Genomic DNA, 20,928 nt, shown 5'->3' with positions numbered 1-20,928 from the left:
TTTGTGGTGGGCGGGGCTCACTTACGCACGCGCAATAAGAACTAGATGAGACGTCCATTTTTGCTCGTTTTTGTTACTCATTTCCTTGGTTCGCAAGCTCATTTGGCAAAAATCACTTTGAAGTTTCATATCTTAGTGTGCAAGGTAAGAAATACCGCACATGCATTTTATGTCTAAGTATGTTAGCACACTATTTTGCGAAAAAACTCGGGTGAAATTCTTCCATGCACTAGCTAACCGAGGCTAGCATGCCACCATTTGATTGTGTAAGCGACTGGACAGTGTCACAGGCTCAGAGGCCATGGCCAATAAAGAAGTTTCTCCCGTTGCTCCGCCCTAGTCTTGCCCTGAGACCACAAGTCTGGGGACGGACCTAGCATTAATTATTATTCTTATTATTGTGATTTGCTGCTGAAAAACATTTGTGCAAACTTAGGAGTTGGACTTAGTATAAGGTACAGCAGTATTCTGTGTCTTGAATGTTTGACTTTTCAGTAAATTTGAGTTTGACTGTGGTAGCAGATCAACCTACAGCAAGTGTCTGTATGTTATGCAGGGGTCAAAGTTTGATCCAGGTCAAGTCGTTCGGTCTTAGACAACCAGACCTGATCCAGATTGTGTATAGGATCATCCAGCTAGGTCAGCTGATCCAGAAACTAATTATAATCTTCAGTTGCATGTGGAGAGTTTCTACGTAAAGGCAGCCTCTTGTCTCAACTACCGTAAAGTTGGGTTGTTAAGCGCATGCACTTATAATTTTTGGAGAAATCTCTTGTAAAAAATGATACTATATAGTTGTTAAGCGCATGCACCTAATAAATAATATCAACATGGAATCGCTACGTTGGGATAGTGTAGTTAGTGGTCACCACGTGTATAAGGATATTTGGACTCTGTTTCTGGGTGAAACACTTCATGTTAAACAAGTATATCATAATCAAGTGCAGAAGACTGCTTCACTGTATGCATTGTGAAAGGAGTGCTCAGGGAAACATTATCAGGCATGTACCACAAGAATTTTCATGTCTTGCTATTGAGCATAATAGAAATGTTACGTGTGAAATTACTGGCCACGGAAAGTGCAGAATTGGGTTAGAAGTACCTTGTATTTATACCTTTAATGCCGAGAAAAAGATGATTAAAAAGCTGCATCATAAGTTAAGAGGTATAGCTGATTGAGTATGAAGAACTGATTGAGTATGTATAGTACGAAATGGTTATATTACAAGATGGATAATAATGATAACGAATACAATGTACAGTACACTCACTATAATAATGTGCAACTAGCACACTTAGTAAAATGGTCTTGAACTATAGATTTTACATCTACTGGGTAATCCATCCAGATAAAAGGATGAAATATTTCCTCATTAGTGATGGAGTTAAACGAATCAATAGACTTCTGAAGTAACGTTTCATCATTGGATGCCTCACTCTCACTCTCTGATTTGAGAACAATTACTTATACATCATCATCACAATGGCCATCAGAATTAGACGAGGTGTCAAGTATTTGTTTCTGAGTTGTTACCAGTACTGTATCCTCAGAACTAGCAAAGGGATCACTGTCACCACTGTCATCAACTTCATACCCTTCGAAACCCTTGATATTTATTTGGACTCATCTACTGACACAGATATTCCAAAGCCTCACATTTATTATCCTGGTTTGCAGATAGTTCCTCCCATAGCTTTTCCAATCCATTCAGTTAGAATTCTACAATCACTGGCCGTAAAATTTCCCATGTACGTAATCACTGATATATGCCCTTCCATGTGAGCAGTGGCAAGATTGTCAACTACTTTCTTGAATGGGCTATTGCAAACCACATCTAATGGCTGAGCTAAACTTGTACATCCAGGAGGTATATATGAGAACAGTTGCAGTATCACACTCGTCATTTAGCTTGGATAATATAGACTGAGTTCTGTGCTCTGTGTTGATCAAGTGTCAGCAACATTTGACCACAAACATTAGGTTTCCAAAAGTTACATACCCAAACAGTCATAACTTTCTCATCACAGCAGGCTTTTTCTTGAAATTGAACACCTACTCGTCTATCAAATTTTAGCCTCTCCCTAAGTGTAATACACTTACCAGTGCCTCTAAAAATAGCTAGTGGCTTTACTAGTGGTACTCTATCTGCAAATAATGTTAGCTACATTTATCTAAGCCAGAGCTGCCTTCTTGTACCCAAACACTTCTTGCACCTTTGGTTTCATAGGTTGGCCCATTAGTAAAAGTGAATGGAAGTGGGGTCTGGTCTACATTAGCCACACTGCTACTTGTGAATTGGCCTAATTCTCCTATCTGCTCCCCTGACTTTGCCTCCTGCCTAATTTCTAGATGAAACCCTTGAATAAGCTATCATTTGTCAGGTGGAGTGTGTTGTGCTTTGTTGGTCAGTCAATGAAGACTAATTGTTAAAGCGTCATTTGAAACCATCAAACCACCCATTAGAAAATTCAAACTCAACATCTGGGTACCTTTCTTGAAGGATCTACTTCACCCTACAGCCCTAGTCTTAAACCACCAGCCCTTAACCTTCAATCCTCATTGGCGTAAGTTCTGATATTCCTTATACAGTGAATCTTCAACACCAGGGTAGTGCGATATTCGAACTTGGTAACCCTGAGACTGGACTCCTGACCCCCTTGTAATTATTTGTTCATGTAATTGTCAATTATTATGACGCTTATCTCCCTTTGAACTGCACACGCTTGCAGCCTTTCTGGCTCTTATGAATCTTCCTCTTATCCTTGATCCACCTCAGAACAGTTTGTTTGTCAAGTCGTACCTTTTGCAGGTCTGATATAAATTCTTTCCAGCTTCTCCTCCCTTGTGTAGCTTCATCTCATAGATTCTCTCCTCGTGTTCAGCCATGTGTGCCTATCAGCCATGGTTAATTACTAGAAATGTATGCACTTAACAAATAATATGTGCTTAATAGATACATGCACTTAACAACCTGACTCTGGTAATGTATCAGTGATACCGATATACAGATATAGGAGCTGTGCTTTCACAAAAGGATACTAGGAGTCAAACATGTAGTTGCCTGTGCCAGTCGTATATTAACAAAGGCAGAGAGGAATTATTGCATTATGTATTGGGAGTTGCTAGCAGTAGTCACCGGTAAAAGGTTTGCTTGCGCACTGGTAGTTGTGGTATTCATCAGACTTAAATTTAACCTAAAATGATTATTAAATGCTCATCAAAATGTTACAGTTTTGTAGTTACCTGATGGCTGCTATAGTGTTTTTTATTGGACATATGTTTTGCAGCAAGTTTGATTAGACTTTTACAGTGGAACCTGCCACCTAGATTAAGCTGCCACCTTTGTAAAATGGCCATTACCATATTTTTCCATACAAATTGTATGTGTCTGCATTAAGAGCCCACCTGTCTGAAGTGTATAATATGTACACAGCTACTGTATGACGGCTAACCGATTTTCCCCATAATCAGTTTATCCTGTAAGTGTGACAACAAGTTGGCCTTTTTAATGTAATGACCAGCAAAGAATTCGCCTATTAATCTCCGTATACATAACTTGACTCTCATATAGCAGTCACTACCTTATTAATGTAGCATAGGTAGCAGCAAAGGTAACAATACACATATGTACAATGCAGCTCTCTAATAATCCAAAAGTCATTACTATAAACGCCTAGCATTACATATTATCTATTTAACCTAACTACAATCCTTGTTACATTAAGCCAACTATTTCTTAATTGGCACTATTCCGATTAATGTGAACTTCCAGCCTTTCAGTGAATACTAACAGGCAGGAAGGTAGGACATAGCCCATGTGAATGTGTAATAATGTTGTGCAAGTACTGAAAGTATTTCATGTGAGCTGAATAGGTCCTGTACAGAAAGTACAGAGGAAGAGGCTCAACAGGGCTATATATATATATAATTTGTTGTTTGCAATGGTGTGATCCATGATTGAAGAAACGCTCCCATTATGGGGTAAATAGACTCACAATGATGATGATGTGACGACTTTCACATCAACAGTAACAGTGGTCATCAATGATTACAGACAATACAATTGTTGTATGATGACTACATTTAATAAAATAGTGCTTCGTAGTGCACGTGGTCTTGTTCTACCCCCTATTTCTGTTGACTAGCAGGTTTTGTGTACTGATGGCCCGCTGTATTGAATCACGCTACTGTCGCTACATGATTGCTCTATTCTCACAGAACTATGTTGTAATACCATCATTCATGTCTTGTTTTATTGATTGGATCCTACTTAATTAATATGTGTGACTGTTCTGTTAGAATATCATGTATTATAGGGTGACTGCTGCATTAGAGTATCTTGAGTCAGCCTCTTGCTACCAAGGGGCATGGACCCTTGCATATTTCCTCAGGGTGGCTCATATTGATAACAGGAATTATAAGCTCCCCCAGAGAAGTGTTTCTAATCTCTAATTGATAAGGTGCTTATCAATATAGAGATTACAAGCACAACTGAGGAAATAGGTCTGGGCATGAGACCAAGGGAGTGCTTATAATCTCTAATCAATAAGTGCCACCCCCCAAGGAAATGCCATACAGCGGGTTATTGCTGTGAGATCCAATTTTTTGGGGGAAGCTGTTGAAACAGCCTCAAGTATATTCTGTAATTGTAAAATCAAGACAGGAGTGGTTTCTCCGTAATTCTACACTCATCTCTGGTGGCAAGGCTACGAAAACTTAAGAATATGGAAGGTTTAGGCAGGTGTTAGACAAAGGGTACAAATTTTTGCAAGGATCAAAGCTTAACTTGCAAAAATTTCTGCTGGCAGACTGAGTTTCTTATATTTTCAAGTGAGTAGAGCTTACACACACATAATCTACTGTACAGTAGGGTCCACTGGGCATGAGACTATTGACCAATAAGGATGTGTGGTCATTAGTAAACAGATTGTTAAGAGGTGGATACCACACACTAGATTGTTATTAGTCAACCTATGTTGTTAATGTGCGTGGTTTTGAATCCATCATGAAGCTCTAGGTACACGTATCTACCGGGTGTCCAGCACCTCCTACAGTAGCCTTAAATAATCTATACAGTACCGTAAGCCTTTAAATATTTTTTTGCTGTCTAAAAGTGCTGCTCAAGGATAGTGTTGATAATTAACACCTCAATATGGTTTCATTGAAGATGACGACCTGCTTGACTGAAGATGAAAGGAAGACAAGGTGCAGAGGGACACACACTCATTGGAATCCCTAAAGGCACATGCCACTGGTGAGTTTGTTATTGTGGTGTAAAATGGTGACCGTGTACTGCTTCGTTTGGCCTCCAACCTTGCAACTGTGGTAGGCTGGCAGTCCAAGATTTGAGTTTTGGAAAAATTTATATCTGGCTGCATGTAATTATTTTCTTGTTTTTAATGCTGTATTTGATGTTAGATGGATTATTATTATTCCGCAAAAGGTCACATAAGATGTTGATTTTTAAAGGTGGTGGTGCCATCACTTTAGGGGCAATCCCTACTTAAACAGTGGTACTGTACTGTTTGATATTTTGGTGTAACAAAAATATTGCTTATAAAACATACATGCAACTTTCTAGGTTTCAGACATAAATCTAAATGGCTGCAAGAGAGTTGAGAAGAATTACTGACCATGTTACTTGTCCTGTATGTCTACAAACATACAAGATCCCTAAAGTCCTCCCATGTCAACACACTTACTGCCAAGAATGCCTTCTAAACATAGAAAAAGAGAGAAAGATCACATGTCCTGAATGTAGGAAAGTTGTAGTACTTCCCCAAGGTGGAGTCAAAGATTTCCCTACCAATCTTACCATCAATCATCTCATCGATGACTTCTTCCTAAGACGTCAAGACAGAGGCAAAGTGAATTGTGAAGTTTGTGTAGAGAATGATCCTGTCACCTCATTCTGCTTTACCTGTTCCTTGTTCATGTGTCAGTTGTGCCAACAAACCCACAAACGTGGCAGAGGTACACACCAACATGTTATTGTCTACCTAGAGGAGCCTAGTCAACCTAAAGCTGCCCAGCCTCAGAAGACACTTCCCAATTGTCCAGATCATGACCTTGAGTTGAAGTTTTACTGTGACACTTGTGAGAGGTTGGTGTGTGTCTACTGTACCATGAATGAACATGCTAAACACTCTCATGGTGCTATCAAGAAAATGGCTGCCAAACACAGAGAACAACTGAAGAAAACCGCTGCCCCACTGAATGACATGATCACAAAATTGTCACAGGCTCATGACAACATTACTGACACAAAGGAGAGAGTGTTACAACAACATAAAACTGTTGACAAAGACATTGATCAGTTCTTTGACAGTGTGATACAGAAGGTACAGCAGCAACGTCAACAACTGAAACAAGAGCTCCACAACAAAGTTAGTGGGAAAGTAAAGATGTTGACATCACAACTAGAAGAGGTGGAGAGTATCAAGGCTCATGTGATAAGTGTGAATGAGTTGGCTAGTAAAGTGGAGGAGAGCTGTGATGATGAGATGTTGTCTGGAGAGAAACAGTTAGTACATCGTGTCCATGAAGTGACTGACACTTACAATAAACTTCAAACTGATCCTGTAGAATCATATGCATTTTGTTTTACTCCATCTAATTCTGGCCCATTTCCACAGTTTGGCTTCATCTTTAATGCACACCTGCCCCATTGTGAAACTGTTGATATTCCAGCAAAAATGTTTACAGGTCAGACACAAGAGATATCAAGGGAACTCCCCTCACCATTGGAAGAGATATAGTCAAGGTACAGTTGGATAGTGGGAGGGGAAACATCCAATCAGTGATATTGAAGAACAACAATAATGGAAGATACACAGGATCCTTCAACACTGAACTGGTAAGACATCATCAACTATCAATGACCATTGGAGGACAAAACATTAAGGGGAGTCCCTTCTCCTTCGTTGCCTCAAGAAACTACTCAAATCTGAACAGATCTAACAGGTTCATCAATGTTAATGGTTGTCCTAGGGGAGTGGCTTTCAGCAGTAACCATCACTGGGTAGCAACTGACACTACCAATCACTGTGTTTACATATTTAATGAACAAGACCAAATGGTGGGGAAGATTGGCAATCGTGGTACTGGGCAGTTTAATGGACCACGTGGAGTATCATTTGATGATGATAAAATTTTGTATATAACAGATGGTGACAATTCCAGGGTGCAGAAATTTGACCTTACTGGCCACTATATTCTCCAGTTTGGAAGATTGGGATCAAATGACAAGGAACTGAACGGTCCAGTTGGTATCACAGCTCATCACAACAAGGTGTATATTGCTGATCGTCGTAATCATCGTATTTCAGTATATCAAACAGATGGTACCTACTGCTTCTCATTTGGGTCATATGGTAATGGATCTGGTCAGTTCCAGTACCCATGGGATGTTGCTGCTACTCCTGACAATACTGTATTAGTGGCTGATAGTGAGGGTCACTGTATCCAGTTATTTCAACTTGATGGTACCTTCATCCACAAGTTTGGCACCTTTGGCAGTGATAAGGGTCAAATGAACTTTCCATCATCTATCGCTGTTGATCCTAATGGGTTTATCCTTGTAACAGAATTTAATAACCACCGAGTGTCAATCTTTAATAAAAATTGTGACTACATTCACTCCTTTGGCTCCTATGGAACTGGTAGCAATCAGTTTGAGAATCCTTGTGGCATAGCTATTTCTCCTAATGGAAGTGTCTACATCAGTGATAGAGGCAATAAGAGAATTGCAATATATTAACTTCATATATTATATTAAAAATATGATTTTATTGATGCACAATGTAATTTTTTTTCTATGGTGTAAATGATTACCTAACCTTTCTTACAACTGTTAGATTTACGTACTTAATTATTATGGCCAGTAAATATCTCAACCGTTGGAGCAGTACTAGTGTTGCTAATAATTAACATGCTGTCCATCTATACATCAAATTTGAAAATATACACACAATCACACACAACAGTTTTAACAAGCATCATGAACCATATTATACTTGTAGCTGATTAATTTCTTTCAATACCTCAGTGTCACAGTTAATCAGCATCGATAATACAGTTCAGAGGCAAGAATAAAAAAGTTGAAGATGTTAGTTTAGGCTTGCGTCAGTTATGCTGACATAATTTTGAGGATAACAGTCTAGTAAAAAGCATCAAACATTATGCCAGTATAATAGGTAGATAAAATGTGCAATATTATACTTGTGTCAAAATACAACAAAACATGACCACACTAAGAAATTACTTTTACTGTTCTTATCTCTAACAGAGCAGTCATTTACTTAATACAGCAGTCAGAAAAGCTAATGTACTGTATAAAATAGTCAGGTCTTAAGCATAATGATTTTGAAAGAATAACTTCAACATAATAAGCTCAATTTTTGCATTGAGCACTACTCAAAAGTATAGCTGCTTGGCTCAAGCCTGAAGATGTGTTATAGTTATTCCAAAGATGTGTACAGTATGGTTGAATCATGGTATAGACCGAATCATGTCTGCTAGTATATCTGCAGGTGTATAGGTGAACCCCCTTGTTCCCTACTTTTTCTAATTTTTCCCTATACAAAGACTTGAAAACATCACACTTGTTTGCATGGCAGCACTACATGTCCATATGAATGATCATGAGAAAGCCAGAATTATTAAAACATTGCCTGACCCTCAGCTGGCCTCAGATATACTGATATCAGTGTTATAGACAGATAGTGTTTGCTGCAACTTCTCATAGTCTTACTATAACTACATGTATTAAATAGGGAGGTATACTTTGCATAGCAATACCCATTTTGAGTGTGAAAAAGTTTGTATGTGTGTTAATTACATCTTAGTTGACACCATGAAGATAACTGACAAGTAAACATGAACAGCTTGTCATACCTGTCTATTTCTCCCCTTGAAATTCTGAAGTGAATGCATGACGGCAACATTGAAAACTACACATAGCTAATTGGGAGAGATTATTGGAGGAAAGGACAATGAGGGGAGTCCCACTCCTTCAATCACTACTCAAAGTCATCAATGATGATGGTAAGATGAGCAGATATGAGGAGTGGCTTTCAGCATTGGAGTAATCTCTGTGTTAATGAACAAGATGAACTGGTATCCATGAACATGGTTGATTAAACTGTCCAGCACTACCAGGGCCATAGCCAGACTTTATCTTCGGTAAAAGGCCCACAATGTCAGTACAAGTCCAAAATATTAAGTTGAAACTAAAAATTTGTGTTGTTACTTTTAGTAACATAAATGTCACCAAATTCAACTGAGGGGTATGCCCCCAGACCTCCCATAGCCTCAGCATGCTTCACAAATTGTGGACCATTTTACAATTAAGAAGCGGCTCTTCAGAACTCCCAAATCCCCTGCCTGTGGGCCTGGCTATCACCATGACTAACTGGAAAATATAGTGGACAGTAAGGTTGAATTTCTGCACCTTGTTGTAACTATTTTTTGCCACATACAAGAAGTCATCATCATCATCATTATCATGCATTGGAATGAAGGGATCAAGTGACAGCAAAGTGAGCAAACTGAACAGTCAGCATCACAGTCCATCACAACAAGGTGTACATTGCTAACTGCGGTAATCATCGTATTTCAGTATATCAAACAGATGGTACCTACTGCTAATGGTCCGGTACCCATGGGATGTTACTGTTACTCCTGACAACACTTTGTTAGTGGCTGATAGTGAGGACTTTTCTAAGTGGATTTCTCAGAGTAAGATGTGGATGTGGCTGGTTCTCTCCCAAGCACAGCAAAAGAAAGTTAGAATATCCTCCTGTCATGATTGATGACCAACCTCTTACAGCTGTCACTCAGCAATGCTATTTAGGAATAATTTTTGATTGTGGAATGCTCAGGTGTCTGAAGTGTGTCGCAAGTGCTCTTACTATTTATATCTCATTGGATGCCGTTGGATGCAGTCACAAACATCTACCTGTCTCCCTTCTTAAGTTGCTAATGGAGTCCCTCATTTCATCGCGCATCATGTATGCTCTACCAGTGTGGAGACCCCCTCTTCTCAATCACCAAGTTGGCTGCTTACAGTGTATCATGTACAGAATAGGGCAGTGAGGGTAGTCTTTTCCCTTAAGAAGTTTGATCATGTGTCTGTACTGACCACGTGAACAGCTAGGTTGGCCTAACGTATCAGAAGAAATTGAGTAGGGCTTCGGTATCGGTATCGGTCCGATACTGCTGTTTTCATGAAGTATCGGAACCGGCCATTATACTGTTGCAGATACCGACCTTAATCATGTGCGAGAATAAAATAACATTTGTTTGTGTTTACTTATTTTACTAGCACAGTGGATGCCTAAAAGCATCAAGTATAACACTAATAGCTAACTACCAGTAAAATTACTGATCTATGCTGAATGAAACCTACGTGTGAAAACGCTTTACTGAGAAAAGATTGATATACTCTAATAGAACAATCAATAACTCTAATAGAGCAATCAGGTATGAGTGACTGTTTCAGTGTTAGAATATTGTGTTTTTGTAAGCACCATTATGATATTATCTACACTTCTCCAGAAGAATACTGAAATATGCACTGGTTTGCATTTCAGTGACTTCCTTCTTTGTGAATCTTGATTGGCTATATACTTCATTATAAACATGAACCATACTGAAAACGTGTACAAGAATACCATGAAATGCACTATGTAATAAATGTGTGCACTATGAAGTAGCTACTTTAAGATACTTGGTATCGGTACTTGTACTTGCAGATATTTCCCAGCAGAGCACTTGGTATTTGAAGTATCGGTAAAAAGTGGAATCAGTGCAGCCCTAAATTGAGATCCGTAACTTGGCTGCATTTCATCGTCACTGCTTTAGTCACCAGTGCCTGTAACTGCAACCTCCAACATTTGGTCACTCTCACACCTATAACACTCAGTGTAAGGGCTATTTTGCTAATAGCACTTACTACCATCTGGCTAGAACACAGCAATATTTTCGACATAGTGCCACTTGCTGGTGGAATAAGTTACCATTTGAAGTTCCCCACAAGCATGGATAATTTGTTACTTTAATGAAGACTCGCTATTTGACTAATAATAGTTAATTTGTGTATTATTTAATTGCATTGCTTTGTATTTGTCATGTCTTGTATGTTTTTCAGTTATTAAAGCGGACTAAAACAGCCTGTGTACCAAATCATTATATATATATATTATCAAGAGTATATAATGGGGAGGGTATATTATCAGTCCAGTACATATCCAGCTTTGCCTTGATTAAAGTTGTTTAAAGAGCATGTTTCGATAAGATGTTGTGGTAGATTGTTCCATGTATTTACTACACATTGAAAGAAATTATTTCTCAACAAATAAGAGGAATGGCACTTGTATAGTTTTAGTATTATGCAGTTACTATATAAGTTGTAAGAAAGGTGATTAATTGCCAGTAGTAACAAGTTTGGACTTGATGTATATGTTATGGTCTCTCCCACACTCTTATAGTAGACAATAAAAATAGATCAAGATACTCTTGTAGAATGGTCATACTTTCATATATAATAGTAAATGAAATGCTTAAGAACATTTGCAAAAATTCAGTGCAATAGTGTGAAATACCATCTCCAATAGTAGCCTGAGATAGAACAGCACAAGACAAAAAATTGGCACTTTGTGATACAATTATGAACTTTCCACACAAATTGCTCTCCTCATAACATTTATTTTATGATAATGCCATCACAGATATTTGGTGACCTTTAAAGCCATTGTTGCATTGAAAATTCATCAGTTTTGTCTTTATCTCCCCGCAGCATTATTTTACACTGGTAAAACACAATTTCAAATTAAAGGCATTGATCAAAGAAACAATTCTTGAAGTGAATAGCTCATTCCACTCCAAACTTGTGATTGTTTTTAAAATTCTTTGAATTTATCCACCCCTGGGGTGTACTGAAATTACCAATGGGCAGGAAGAATTTCATGGCTGATATAAATGGTCACAACTTTGGAATGTAATCACCTATTGACTTAATTGAAATACAAACCAAGTGGTTTCTTTCAGCACCTTTAATAATTTGAAATCATGTAAATTAATGCCTCAGACTGACACTATACTTTGCTAGACATACACTGGTTAAACTATAGATTCACTTTATCATATTGTGTGGAATTATAAGCTTTGTTTAATCAGAACCACTGTACTAATAGTTATGTACAATATGTGCCATACAGCATTATACATAATGCTAGCATAATAGGCAGAAAAAATGTCATATATATCATACGTCACAGAAAAGTTCTATAAACTCAAATAGAACCGTCAGTTGACATGTAGCTATTTGTCATGACTGATTTATTTAGGTGTAGCACTTAAAATGTGATGCTTCACAAAGCAGCCAAATTGACAAAAATTTTGGCTACTGGATGTTGCTCACAAGCCCAATAGTTTAGAAATCACAGAACATTGGAATTAAATATTGGCATAATAGAAATTTGAGCACTACAGTACAATAAGTAAAAAAAGAAGCATATATAGCTATATGTCTGCCAACTGCTCAGGTAGTTTATTTCAGCTCATGGTGATGGTAATCATGGTATGCATACACAGGGCTACCAGTGGATATACAGGGCTACCAGTGGATACACATGGTTACACTAGGTTAGATGTAGATATACAGAGATGCACAGGGTTATGATTAATTTGGTATGGCATTACATAAAACCATGCCCAATAACTATTTTTTATACTGCTATAGTGCCAGACATCAGAACTTGACCTTGCACTAGTTGAGGGTCAGGTGGCTCCAGTTCATAGATTAAAATTTGATTTTAGTTTTTTGTCTAGCACTTTTTAACATCTTTAGTGCTAGGGTTGGTGGCAAGGGGTGCTGGTAACCTCGGGAATAAAATATACAAAATATTATTTTTAAAATATCAAAAAGAAAAGCCTCAACCCATGAACATGCATTCCTCAAAAATTTTGTGTGGTTAAGGCTGGCTCAAGTATGTTTTAAAACCTGACTAAATTTGAAATCCTGTTCTATACGGATTTTTTGTACATGTTTAATATATCTGTGTACCGAGTTTCACTGTCATTATTGGCTGAGAGAAAGTAAACTTTTTGTAATTTGCAATAACATTGAAATTAAAGATGATATCGGAAATCTGGTCTATATCACTGGACTCCTTTCACAAACGGGGTGAATTGTTCAGGTGATGCAATGGCTTTAATATAATTTTAGATGGTAGGAACTTTACCAGTGGATCCATGTGTGCCAAATCACACTATATAACTAGCTTCACTGTACACTAAACCCAGTGGCATATCTAGACCCTCTGGCTTGGTAAGGCACTGAAGAACAAACTAAAAAACAACAAAAAAAAGGTATAACTACCAGCTGACAATGGTTCCACCAAATTTATTGATAAGTATATAAAAATCAGCTATATAGTTTGCTACATTAATTGTTTCTCTGAATACTGTGACTGCTTTATTAGAGTAATTGATTGCTCTATTAAAGTATCTTGATCCACTTTTTGGTAGGGCACAGACCCCACCCCTAGATACGCCACTGACTAAACCACTACAATACTATACCACTAAGTAAACACTATGCACTAATAAGGTAATGTAATTCAAACTACAAATGAAGCTATAAAAACAACAAACTACAAAACATGGTAAAAACAACTTTATAGTCGTCGATCGCAATTCAAGTGTTTACACAAAAATAAGTTTTATTACAATGTGTGATGCTAGTTTATCATCTCCTTATGCTGAGTGATCATCTTCATATCTGGTTTCTTTGAGTTCTATCACAATTCCAATACCACACATGTGTATTGAATCATGCAACACTTCTGAAAAAACAACCAGTTACATCAAAAACAATGCTTCAGTGTTTACAACATCATCAAGTATCAGCTCAGTTTTACCAGGTTATGTAAATAAACCCTACAAAGGATTGGTTATCCCAGAAATAGGATCACTGTGGGAGAGTGATAAGTGCACTATACATAATGGTAGTGAAAGTGCTTACATGATTGACTTACAGTTGGAATCTACAAGGTGAAGCATGATTATAACATGGCATTTATTATAACTCACACCCTGGCATTTAAACAGACCCAGGCAAGGATTGTATACCCAGGGGTGAGTATGATCAAACCATACATGTATTCTGGCATTAATACTGTACAAACGCACATACTTACAGACAGAAACACAACAAACCACTGTACAAACACACATACTTACAGACAGAAACACAACAAACCACTGTACAAACACACATACTTACAGACAGAAACACAACAAACCAAAGCTTTTGGCTATCATATATGCATAGTCATATCTACCCAGCTAATAGGCTATCTGCTGTGTGCTAGTGTAGGCAAATCCTCCTGGGCGGTAATGGATAATAAAACATGAGGTGTGCAGCCTAGATGTTAATAAAACATGAAGCCAAGCTGAGTTATATTAGCACTGAGGCCAAGTGCCGAGTGCTTTATTACTCATATAGGTGATACTTTATAAATTATTTATGGAACGTTCAAGTGGATTAAAGCCCAACAGACAAAATATGCTAAAATGGCACCTTGGTTGTGTACCTCTAAGGAAGTTATGCCATGTTTCTTATGTGAAGGTGTGGGCCGGGTGCCCAACACACACACACACACACACACACACACACACACACACACACACACACACACACACACACACACACACACACACACACACACACACACACTGATATTGATAGATGTAGTCAGTTGATGCCAGCTGGATTGCAGGGTTTCCAAGGTGTACACAGTGTGATTTCCTGAAACTAGGGAACAATAACATTAGTTTCATACAAACAGCAAAACATGCTTTGAGCATTAAGAAATTAAGACTTCAGGTTTCCAAAATCCTAAGTCAAGCAATGGTTTTTCATATGACAGGTACAGCTTTGTATTATAATTTGAATGATCAAGAGAGAGAACCATATACATCAATGATGATGAAAATAATGCATACATATATTATACAGTAACTGAAGGTGTGGTGTGTCCTCGGGCACACGTGACCACAACATGGAAGACCATAAGGTGGGCGTGGCAAGGAGTGAAATTACAATAAAACACACAAAAAACAACAAACAAAAAATAACAACGAATAAACAAATAGTCCTATGTTTGTACCGACCACTCAGCACAGTTCCTTGCTAGAAAAAGTCTTCTAGATGCAGTAATAGATAATCCAGCAGCTTCATCAAGTAATTTTGCTCTAACAAAGCAGTCAAATACTCTAATAGAACAGTCAGTGGGAAGCCCTTTCAGTTACAGTTCGTGATATGAACTGCATCCGAAGACTTAGCTACTTTTATAACATTAGAATGGTTTATTTTTGAGGCTGGCTTGATTGATTGGTTGATAGACTAAATAATCAATCAATCGTCAACCAGAATCAAGCCTTACTAAAGTTACTACAGGTGTACTACTTATGACAGCATGCTAAACATAATAAACACCTCAGCCTTACACCTTTTCCAGGGTACCATCGATCATCTGTGCCATTTGCTCGCAACGAAACTAATAGAATATTAAATAGTGCGTATTATTTAAGAGCACCGGTATATCGTCTGTTTCGCGGTACAATGTGAACGAGAATAGACATAAATGGACAAACTAGTGAAAGATACACTTAACCTCCATCCGAGAATTATGAAGGCACTTCAGAAATGTGAGTGTGTATCCCGAAATTTTGTACTACCGTACTAGCCCATTTTCTGGCTTGTCTCATCTTTATACTACAGGTGGAATGCACAAACTCAGTTCAATTCTCATATACTCCAATAGTGACCTCTCCAGGATGTTGGGTATTTCCTCCCAAGATGTCAACCTGTTGGTATTGGCTGCATCTAACGCAGCACTACCAGCCACACCCCTTGTTAACACTGCACTAGCTCTCTACAGGAGACAAGCTGGATTACACAACTGGGGTGAGTGGGTAGTGAATTGTCAGCAACACAAGTATTGGAGTTGTCATTTCAGGTCGTCTGTCTTGGGGGTGTCCTGTGCTTGACTCACACCTCAGTGGAGGTGTATTAGTCCCCGGTGTTACGGAGTTGTCAGGGGTCAGTGGTGCAGGCAAGACACAACTGTGTATGCAGTTGTGTCTGGTGGCTCAGCTGACAAGAGAACAAGGTGGCCTCAATGGAGGTAATAATTATAGCGACTGTCATACTAGAGTAGTTTCTAGTAAGGATGTGACTGTTGTATTAGAGTACAGCATGTAATAATAACAACACAAATTACACAAGTTTTGTCGTGAATTTTTTTCTGAGATATCTATGTACAGTTAATCTTCACTTAGTGGCCACCACTTTATAGTGGCCATGCCGTATACCCCAAGCACAAAGTATAGTTTACAGGAGTGGAGAAATAAGGGTGGGGGGGGAGCAGTTTTTCCATCCCACTTGTAAAAGTACAGGGCCCCTCACTTTTTTTTCCCAATACCCAGTTGATAAAATAAAGCAACTGTTGTATTCTGCTTTTCAACCTTTCTCCATTAACATATATCTATATGTAATCAGTTTTGTCTGAAATGCAATCATTTACTGATGTATCTAATTGTACAGTATCTTAATGTATATAATATTATAGGAGTATCATATTCAAGTACACATGTACCACTGAAAATACTAATCTCAAAGCATTCGAATCTCAAAAATTTCCTTTGGGGAGCATGCCCCCCAGACCCCTCTAGTATTTAGTATTGGCATGCTTCAAGGTATGGTTATTAATTTTAAAACACTTTGTAACATACAGCCACCCCACAGGACTTTCCTTCCTCCCTCCACCCCCCACTTTTGAGTACTGTTTTATGGCCCAACACTAACTCAATGTAACTGTTCGTAAAGGTGGTCCCTTGAAGTTTCATAGCTAAACAGTTAGCTAAATGAGTGGTCCCATTCCAGTATGACTGCTCTACCCAATAAAATAATGCATCAATATTAGCTAGAGTGTGCACTATTTAGGTGCAGTGTACATTAGTACAGAAGATGTGTTCCCCAGTAAGAGGTTATGTCAACTAGCTGAATTCTTCACCAGCCAGACAAACCACTCATCCAGCAAGCACTTCACTGATAATGTATTCATTGAACATGCTGGCAGTGTGGTAATGTACCAGTAGCAGTTAACACTATTATCATACACACTACAGTCTGCTCTTAGTGTGTTACTGGAGTACAAGTTACCATCACTGATGGATCAACATAATATAAAGCTGGTTGTTATTGATTCAATTGCTGCTTTGTTTCGAGCCGACTATGTCCCATCTCAACAGTCATCGAGAGCCAAACTACTGAGAACTATTGGAGCCAAACTGGTCAATCTTAGCTGGAAGTATAGTGCAGCTGTTGTATGTGTTAATCAGGTTAGTAGTGATGTATGCTGTGATGAGTTTTGGGAACCAATAGTTAGGTGTCATCAATTATTCATCATGAAGATGCTGATCCACCATTTCTGTAAGTCAACAAATATAGCAGAATTTACTACAGTGTGCATCAACTAGACTATAGCCAATATTTCAGCACACAAATGTACGTGCACATGTGTGCACATGCCGTGCTACACACAAACACTACACGCAGCACAAGTTGCTGTCAGACCTTCAGTGCTGGTCACTGTAAAGCATCAATAATAATAAAAACACATGTACTGCCTACACATACTACTATTGCAGAAGAGGTTGGACGCGTTTACGTGAGCTGTACATTTTCATTGGAAAATCTTCATTTCAAGACAATTTTATTAAAACTATAGTGCATTCAGAAGCTTATGTGTTTTTAAATCTAACAGCGTGATAAACCCCAGTCAACCCTGCTGATTAAGCTGGTAAAAAGCCAGAGTTTAAAGCGCCAATAAAATAAATTATGCAAAATCTGTTTTATTGAGGAGGGTAATACAGTGATCTCAGTGTAACACAGTGAAGGATCGTTGTTTCATTATAGAAAATGTACGTGACAAGTCTGATGAAGTTGTATGTATCAAATCGCAATTTATTAATTTCACCCCAAATCTAGAGTGCTTTTAGAAAACAAAGTACATTGCCTTGAAGCTTACGTAAAGGACGATCTGAATATCTAACGAACCCCAGTAAACCCCATCGTTTTTCAGTTTAGTATTGCGAATGTTGAGAGTCACATGAAATACCTAACAAAAGAATGCAGTTAAGATATATAAGTAGTGCGTCCAACCTCCTCTGCTACTACTGCATGCACTACACACAGACAGACAGACACACGTCAGTGTTCAGCTTGTTTTTACAGATCAACAGTTCGTCCATCACTGGGACTATCATGGGCTGATATTGCCAACATGAGGATTATGTTGTACCGTGATGAATCTGTTGATGACTGTACTGATCTACAGGTGACAGTAGTACTTTAATACTGCACATAGTGGAGTACTATCATTTAGACGCGGTCATCTCCAAGATGTCTGTTGGTGTTATCTGCTCCTCATCTTCAGAATGTTAAGATCAACTATAACATTAGTATTGAGGGTGTGTATGGTATTGAGGACCACACCCCAGCCTCATCCGGAACCCATTAATACATGACGTACTAACTATAGTACTGTGCATGTGTGTACTCTGTTAATTGTGTAAACTACAAAACACTTGTGATGATGTAGTGTATGTGTTGATACTTTATGGTGATATGTTCTGTATTCAGTAAAGCTATGTACATTTCATAAGTTATTGGCCAAGCAAACCCCGCCTTGGCATTTTTTGGAGAAATTTTGGACAGTGTGCACAAGACGTAAGCTATAAACATAACTATATACACCCTATTCTCAAATATTCAAGCATCTGGTCCCCATACACACAAATTAACATACAACCGAGACTGCTAGATTTGTACTCCAAATATCAAGTGTTACAACCGTGTTAGCTCAACTTGGCTGCCAAGCAATATTATGGAAAACCCAAAAACATGATCTGTAGTAGTGTTTTACAAAATACATCCTTCAGGCTGCCCCTAATTACACCCATGACAGTAGCAAAAGGTTCGTAGTAGAAACTGATGTTTATACTTTTAAATCTACTCATATTGTTAACTTATCATGTATATTTTGCTCAATTTGGTTTAGTGAGACCACTGTACTAGTGGCTAGATCCCTAAGGTGTACTTGATGGCTTCATTTATTGTAGTATACATCTAGTATGGTTACAATATGAATATGTTCTATGAAATCCTTAGGAATTACTGCTATGTGACCCAGCACAAAAATCTATAGCAAACTTATGCATGGTTGTTGGGAAATATTCTGTGTAGTCAACTCTGCTTTGCAATGATTGCTGTACTACTCCTGGTATGACTGTGACTAATGCTAGTATGACTGTTTTATTAGAGTAGTTTAATAAAAAAAATTTTTTTGGAGCACTAGCCAAGGGTATTTTATAAAATTAGATAATGGTATGCATAATATTATATGCTTTGATCTTTTTGGAAGATAGCAGACTTAATTGTAGTGACAAGTACATCAATTCCACACTAGAGTCATGGACTTAAACACTACGTGGTTCCCATGGTGAGTTTCACTGTATACTGCTTTATGCATCTGCACTGCTATACGATAGGTACTAATGGAAAAGATCAGAATACCCTAATAAAGCAGTCAGACAAGAGTATACTTTAACAGAACAGTCAAGCATCTGGCCAAAGTGTGTGTTGTACCAGTGGCCCGGTGACAGTTGCATGGTTTCTGGTGTACTAAAACTTGTAGTATATAATATCACAGCTGGAGTTTATGACCTCCAAGGGAATTCACACACTGAGCATTTTGTTTGTGGCTCAAATTTTGAGTCTAAACACCTCATACAATATTGTGTGGCAATGAAGTCTGCAACCACATAGTAATTTGTCTGCTGTGGGAGATAATAAACAGAACTACTCTACCAGTGTTTATTCTGCTTGTTAACTACTTTATAGCACCTGTCAAGAGGATGCCACTGTGATAGTAGTGAGTCACAACTATCACAACAGTGATCAACACACATGTGCTACATTTTATACTGTCATGAATAATGAAGCTTTTTAGAATACACAAAAGATATTTTTCTATGTCACGCATGATATGTCCATTCCTTTCATACAAACAGCACCCTTGAAATATTTTGTGTTTAAAGCAACGTAATAACTAGCCACCAAATTTGGCCGTACAGGTTGGTGTTCTGTACTTTTCATATTTACACTCATTCCATTAGAGCACACCAAGCGTATGGGTTATCATGATGTTATATGATTGTGAGTGTGAGTGTGTCTGCCAACTCTTTACAAAAACTCATTAGCTAAATTTTATAAAAGTATTTATCCTTATATAGCAGCATAGAATTATTTTGAAAATAATCATCTGGTGATCACTGATGACTAGATAGCTAGCCGGTTAATTGTAAAATTTCTAATGTACAGCAGAAGTAAAGTTACCAGGATTTGACTGGCAAAACAATGATACCCATAGCTACAATTATAAATCTATTGGTAGCTATCATAGAACTGTTCATACATTTTAAAATTTCACTGAAATTTATGATGTCTTGCACTAGACCTACGTATATATCTTGTTGTTAACACAACAGGCACATCTCCAGTAAGTTACTATTAACTAGTTATCTGTGCATTTATTGTGATCATGTATGACTGTCTGCATGTAACACCATGCCGGCATGCATAATTAAGTGATGATGCAGGTCAGTATAATCATTGAAGTTCCCGGTCAGATCACCTCACTGTTATAGCACTTGACAAATGGGCACATTCATGATCAATCAAAACCCATTATTGCAATTCAAACTAATGTCCAGAATATCATAGATCCTTACACCTATGAGAATATTAAACAGGGACATTTCCAGTAGATTTTAAGGCTGCAGCCATTCCAAATCAT

General features: G+C 38.0%; 3 protein-coding genes and 1 long non-coding RNA gene across 5 annotated transcripts; 3 read left to right on the top strand and 1 right to left on the bottom strand.

The window, feature by feature from the left end:
• The first annotated feature begins 39 nt into the window (after positions 1 to 39).
• On the top strand, positions 40 to 6,883 carry LOC136236158 (E3 ubiquitin-protein ligase TRIM56-like). 2 transcript variants are annotated; one of them, XM_066026264.1, is made up of 2 exons: positions 40 to 144; positions 5,583 to 6,883. In XM_066026264.1, the coding sequence occupies exon 2, from the start codon at positions 5,602 to 5,604 to the stop codon at positions 6,757 to 6,759; it is 1,158 nt and encodes a 385-aa protein (XP_065882336.1). In that variant the 5' UTR covers positions 40 to 144; positions 5,583 to 5,601; the 3' UTR covers positions 6,760 to 6,883. The 2 variants fall into 2 exon arrangements, with proteins under 2 accessions (XP_065882336.1, XP_065882337.1); XM_066026265.1 differs by lacking the exon at positions 40 to 144 and adding an exon at positions 5,191 to 5,255.
• On the top strand, positions 6,761 to 7,760 carry LOC136268856 (E3 ubiquitin-protein ligase TRIM71-like). The gene has a single exon (XM_066064322.1). It carries the CDS (start codon positions 6,879 to 6,881, stop codon positions 7,758 to 7,760), a length of 882 nt encoding a protein of 293 aa, XP_065920394.1. The 5' UTR covers positions 6,761 to 6,878.
• A 5,841-nt stretch (positions 7,761 to 13,601) lies between these two features.
• On the bottom strand, positions 13,602 to 15,563 carry LOC136269296 (uncharacterized). Its single transcript, XR_010707271.1, has 2 exons — positions 14,742 to 15,563; positions 13,602 to 13,848 (listed from the first exon to the last, which is right to left on the bottom strand). It is a non-coding gene; the product is annotated as an uncharacterized lncRNA (long non-coding RNA).
• Positions 15,546 to 18,769, top strand: LOC136269294 (DNA repair protein XRCC3-like). Its single transcript, XM_066064832.1, has 8 exons — positions 15,546 to 15,715; positions 15,789 to 15,974; positions 16,027 to 16,194; positions 17,013 to 17,152; positions 17,198 to 17,410; positions 17,458 to 17,501; positions 18,306 to 18,408; positions 18,457 to 18,769. The coding sequence occupies exons 1-8, from the start codon at positions 15,652 to 15,654 to the stop codon at positions 18,589 to 18,591; spliced, it is 1,053 nt and encodes a 350-aa protein (XP_065920904.1). The 5' UTR covers positions 15,546 to 15,651; the 3' UTR covers positions 18,592 to 18,769.
• The last annotated feature ends 2,159 nt before the right edge of the window (positions 18,770 to 20,928 follow it).

This window comes from Dysidea avara, chromosome 10 (assembly GCF_963678975.1).
Source record: "Dysidea avara chromosome 10, odDysAvar1.4, whole genome shotgun sequence".
Lineage (NCBI taxonomy): Eukaryota > Metazoa > Porifera > Demospongiae > Dictyoceratida > Dysideidae > Dysidea > Dysidea avara.
The sequence above is the reverse complement of the archived record's forward strand: the minus strand, read 5'-3'. Positions and strand labels throughout refer to the sequence as shown.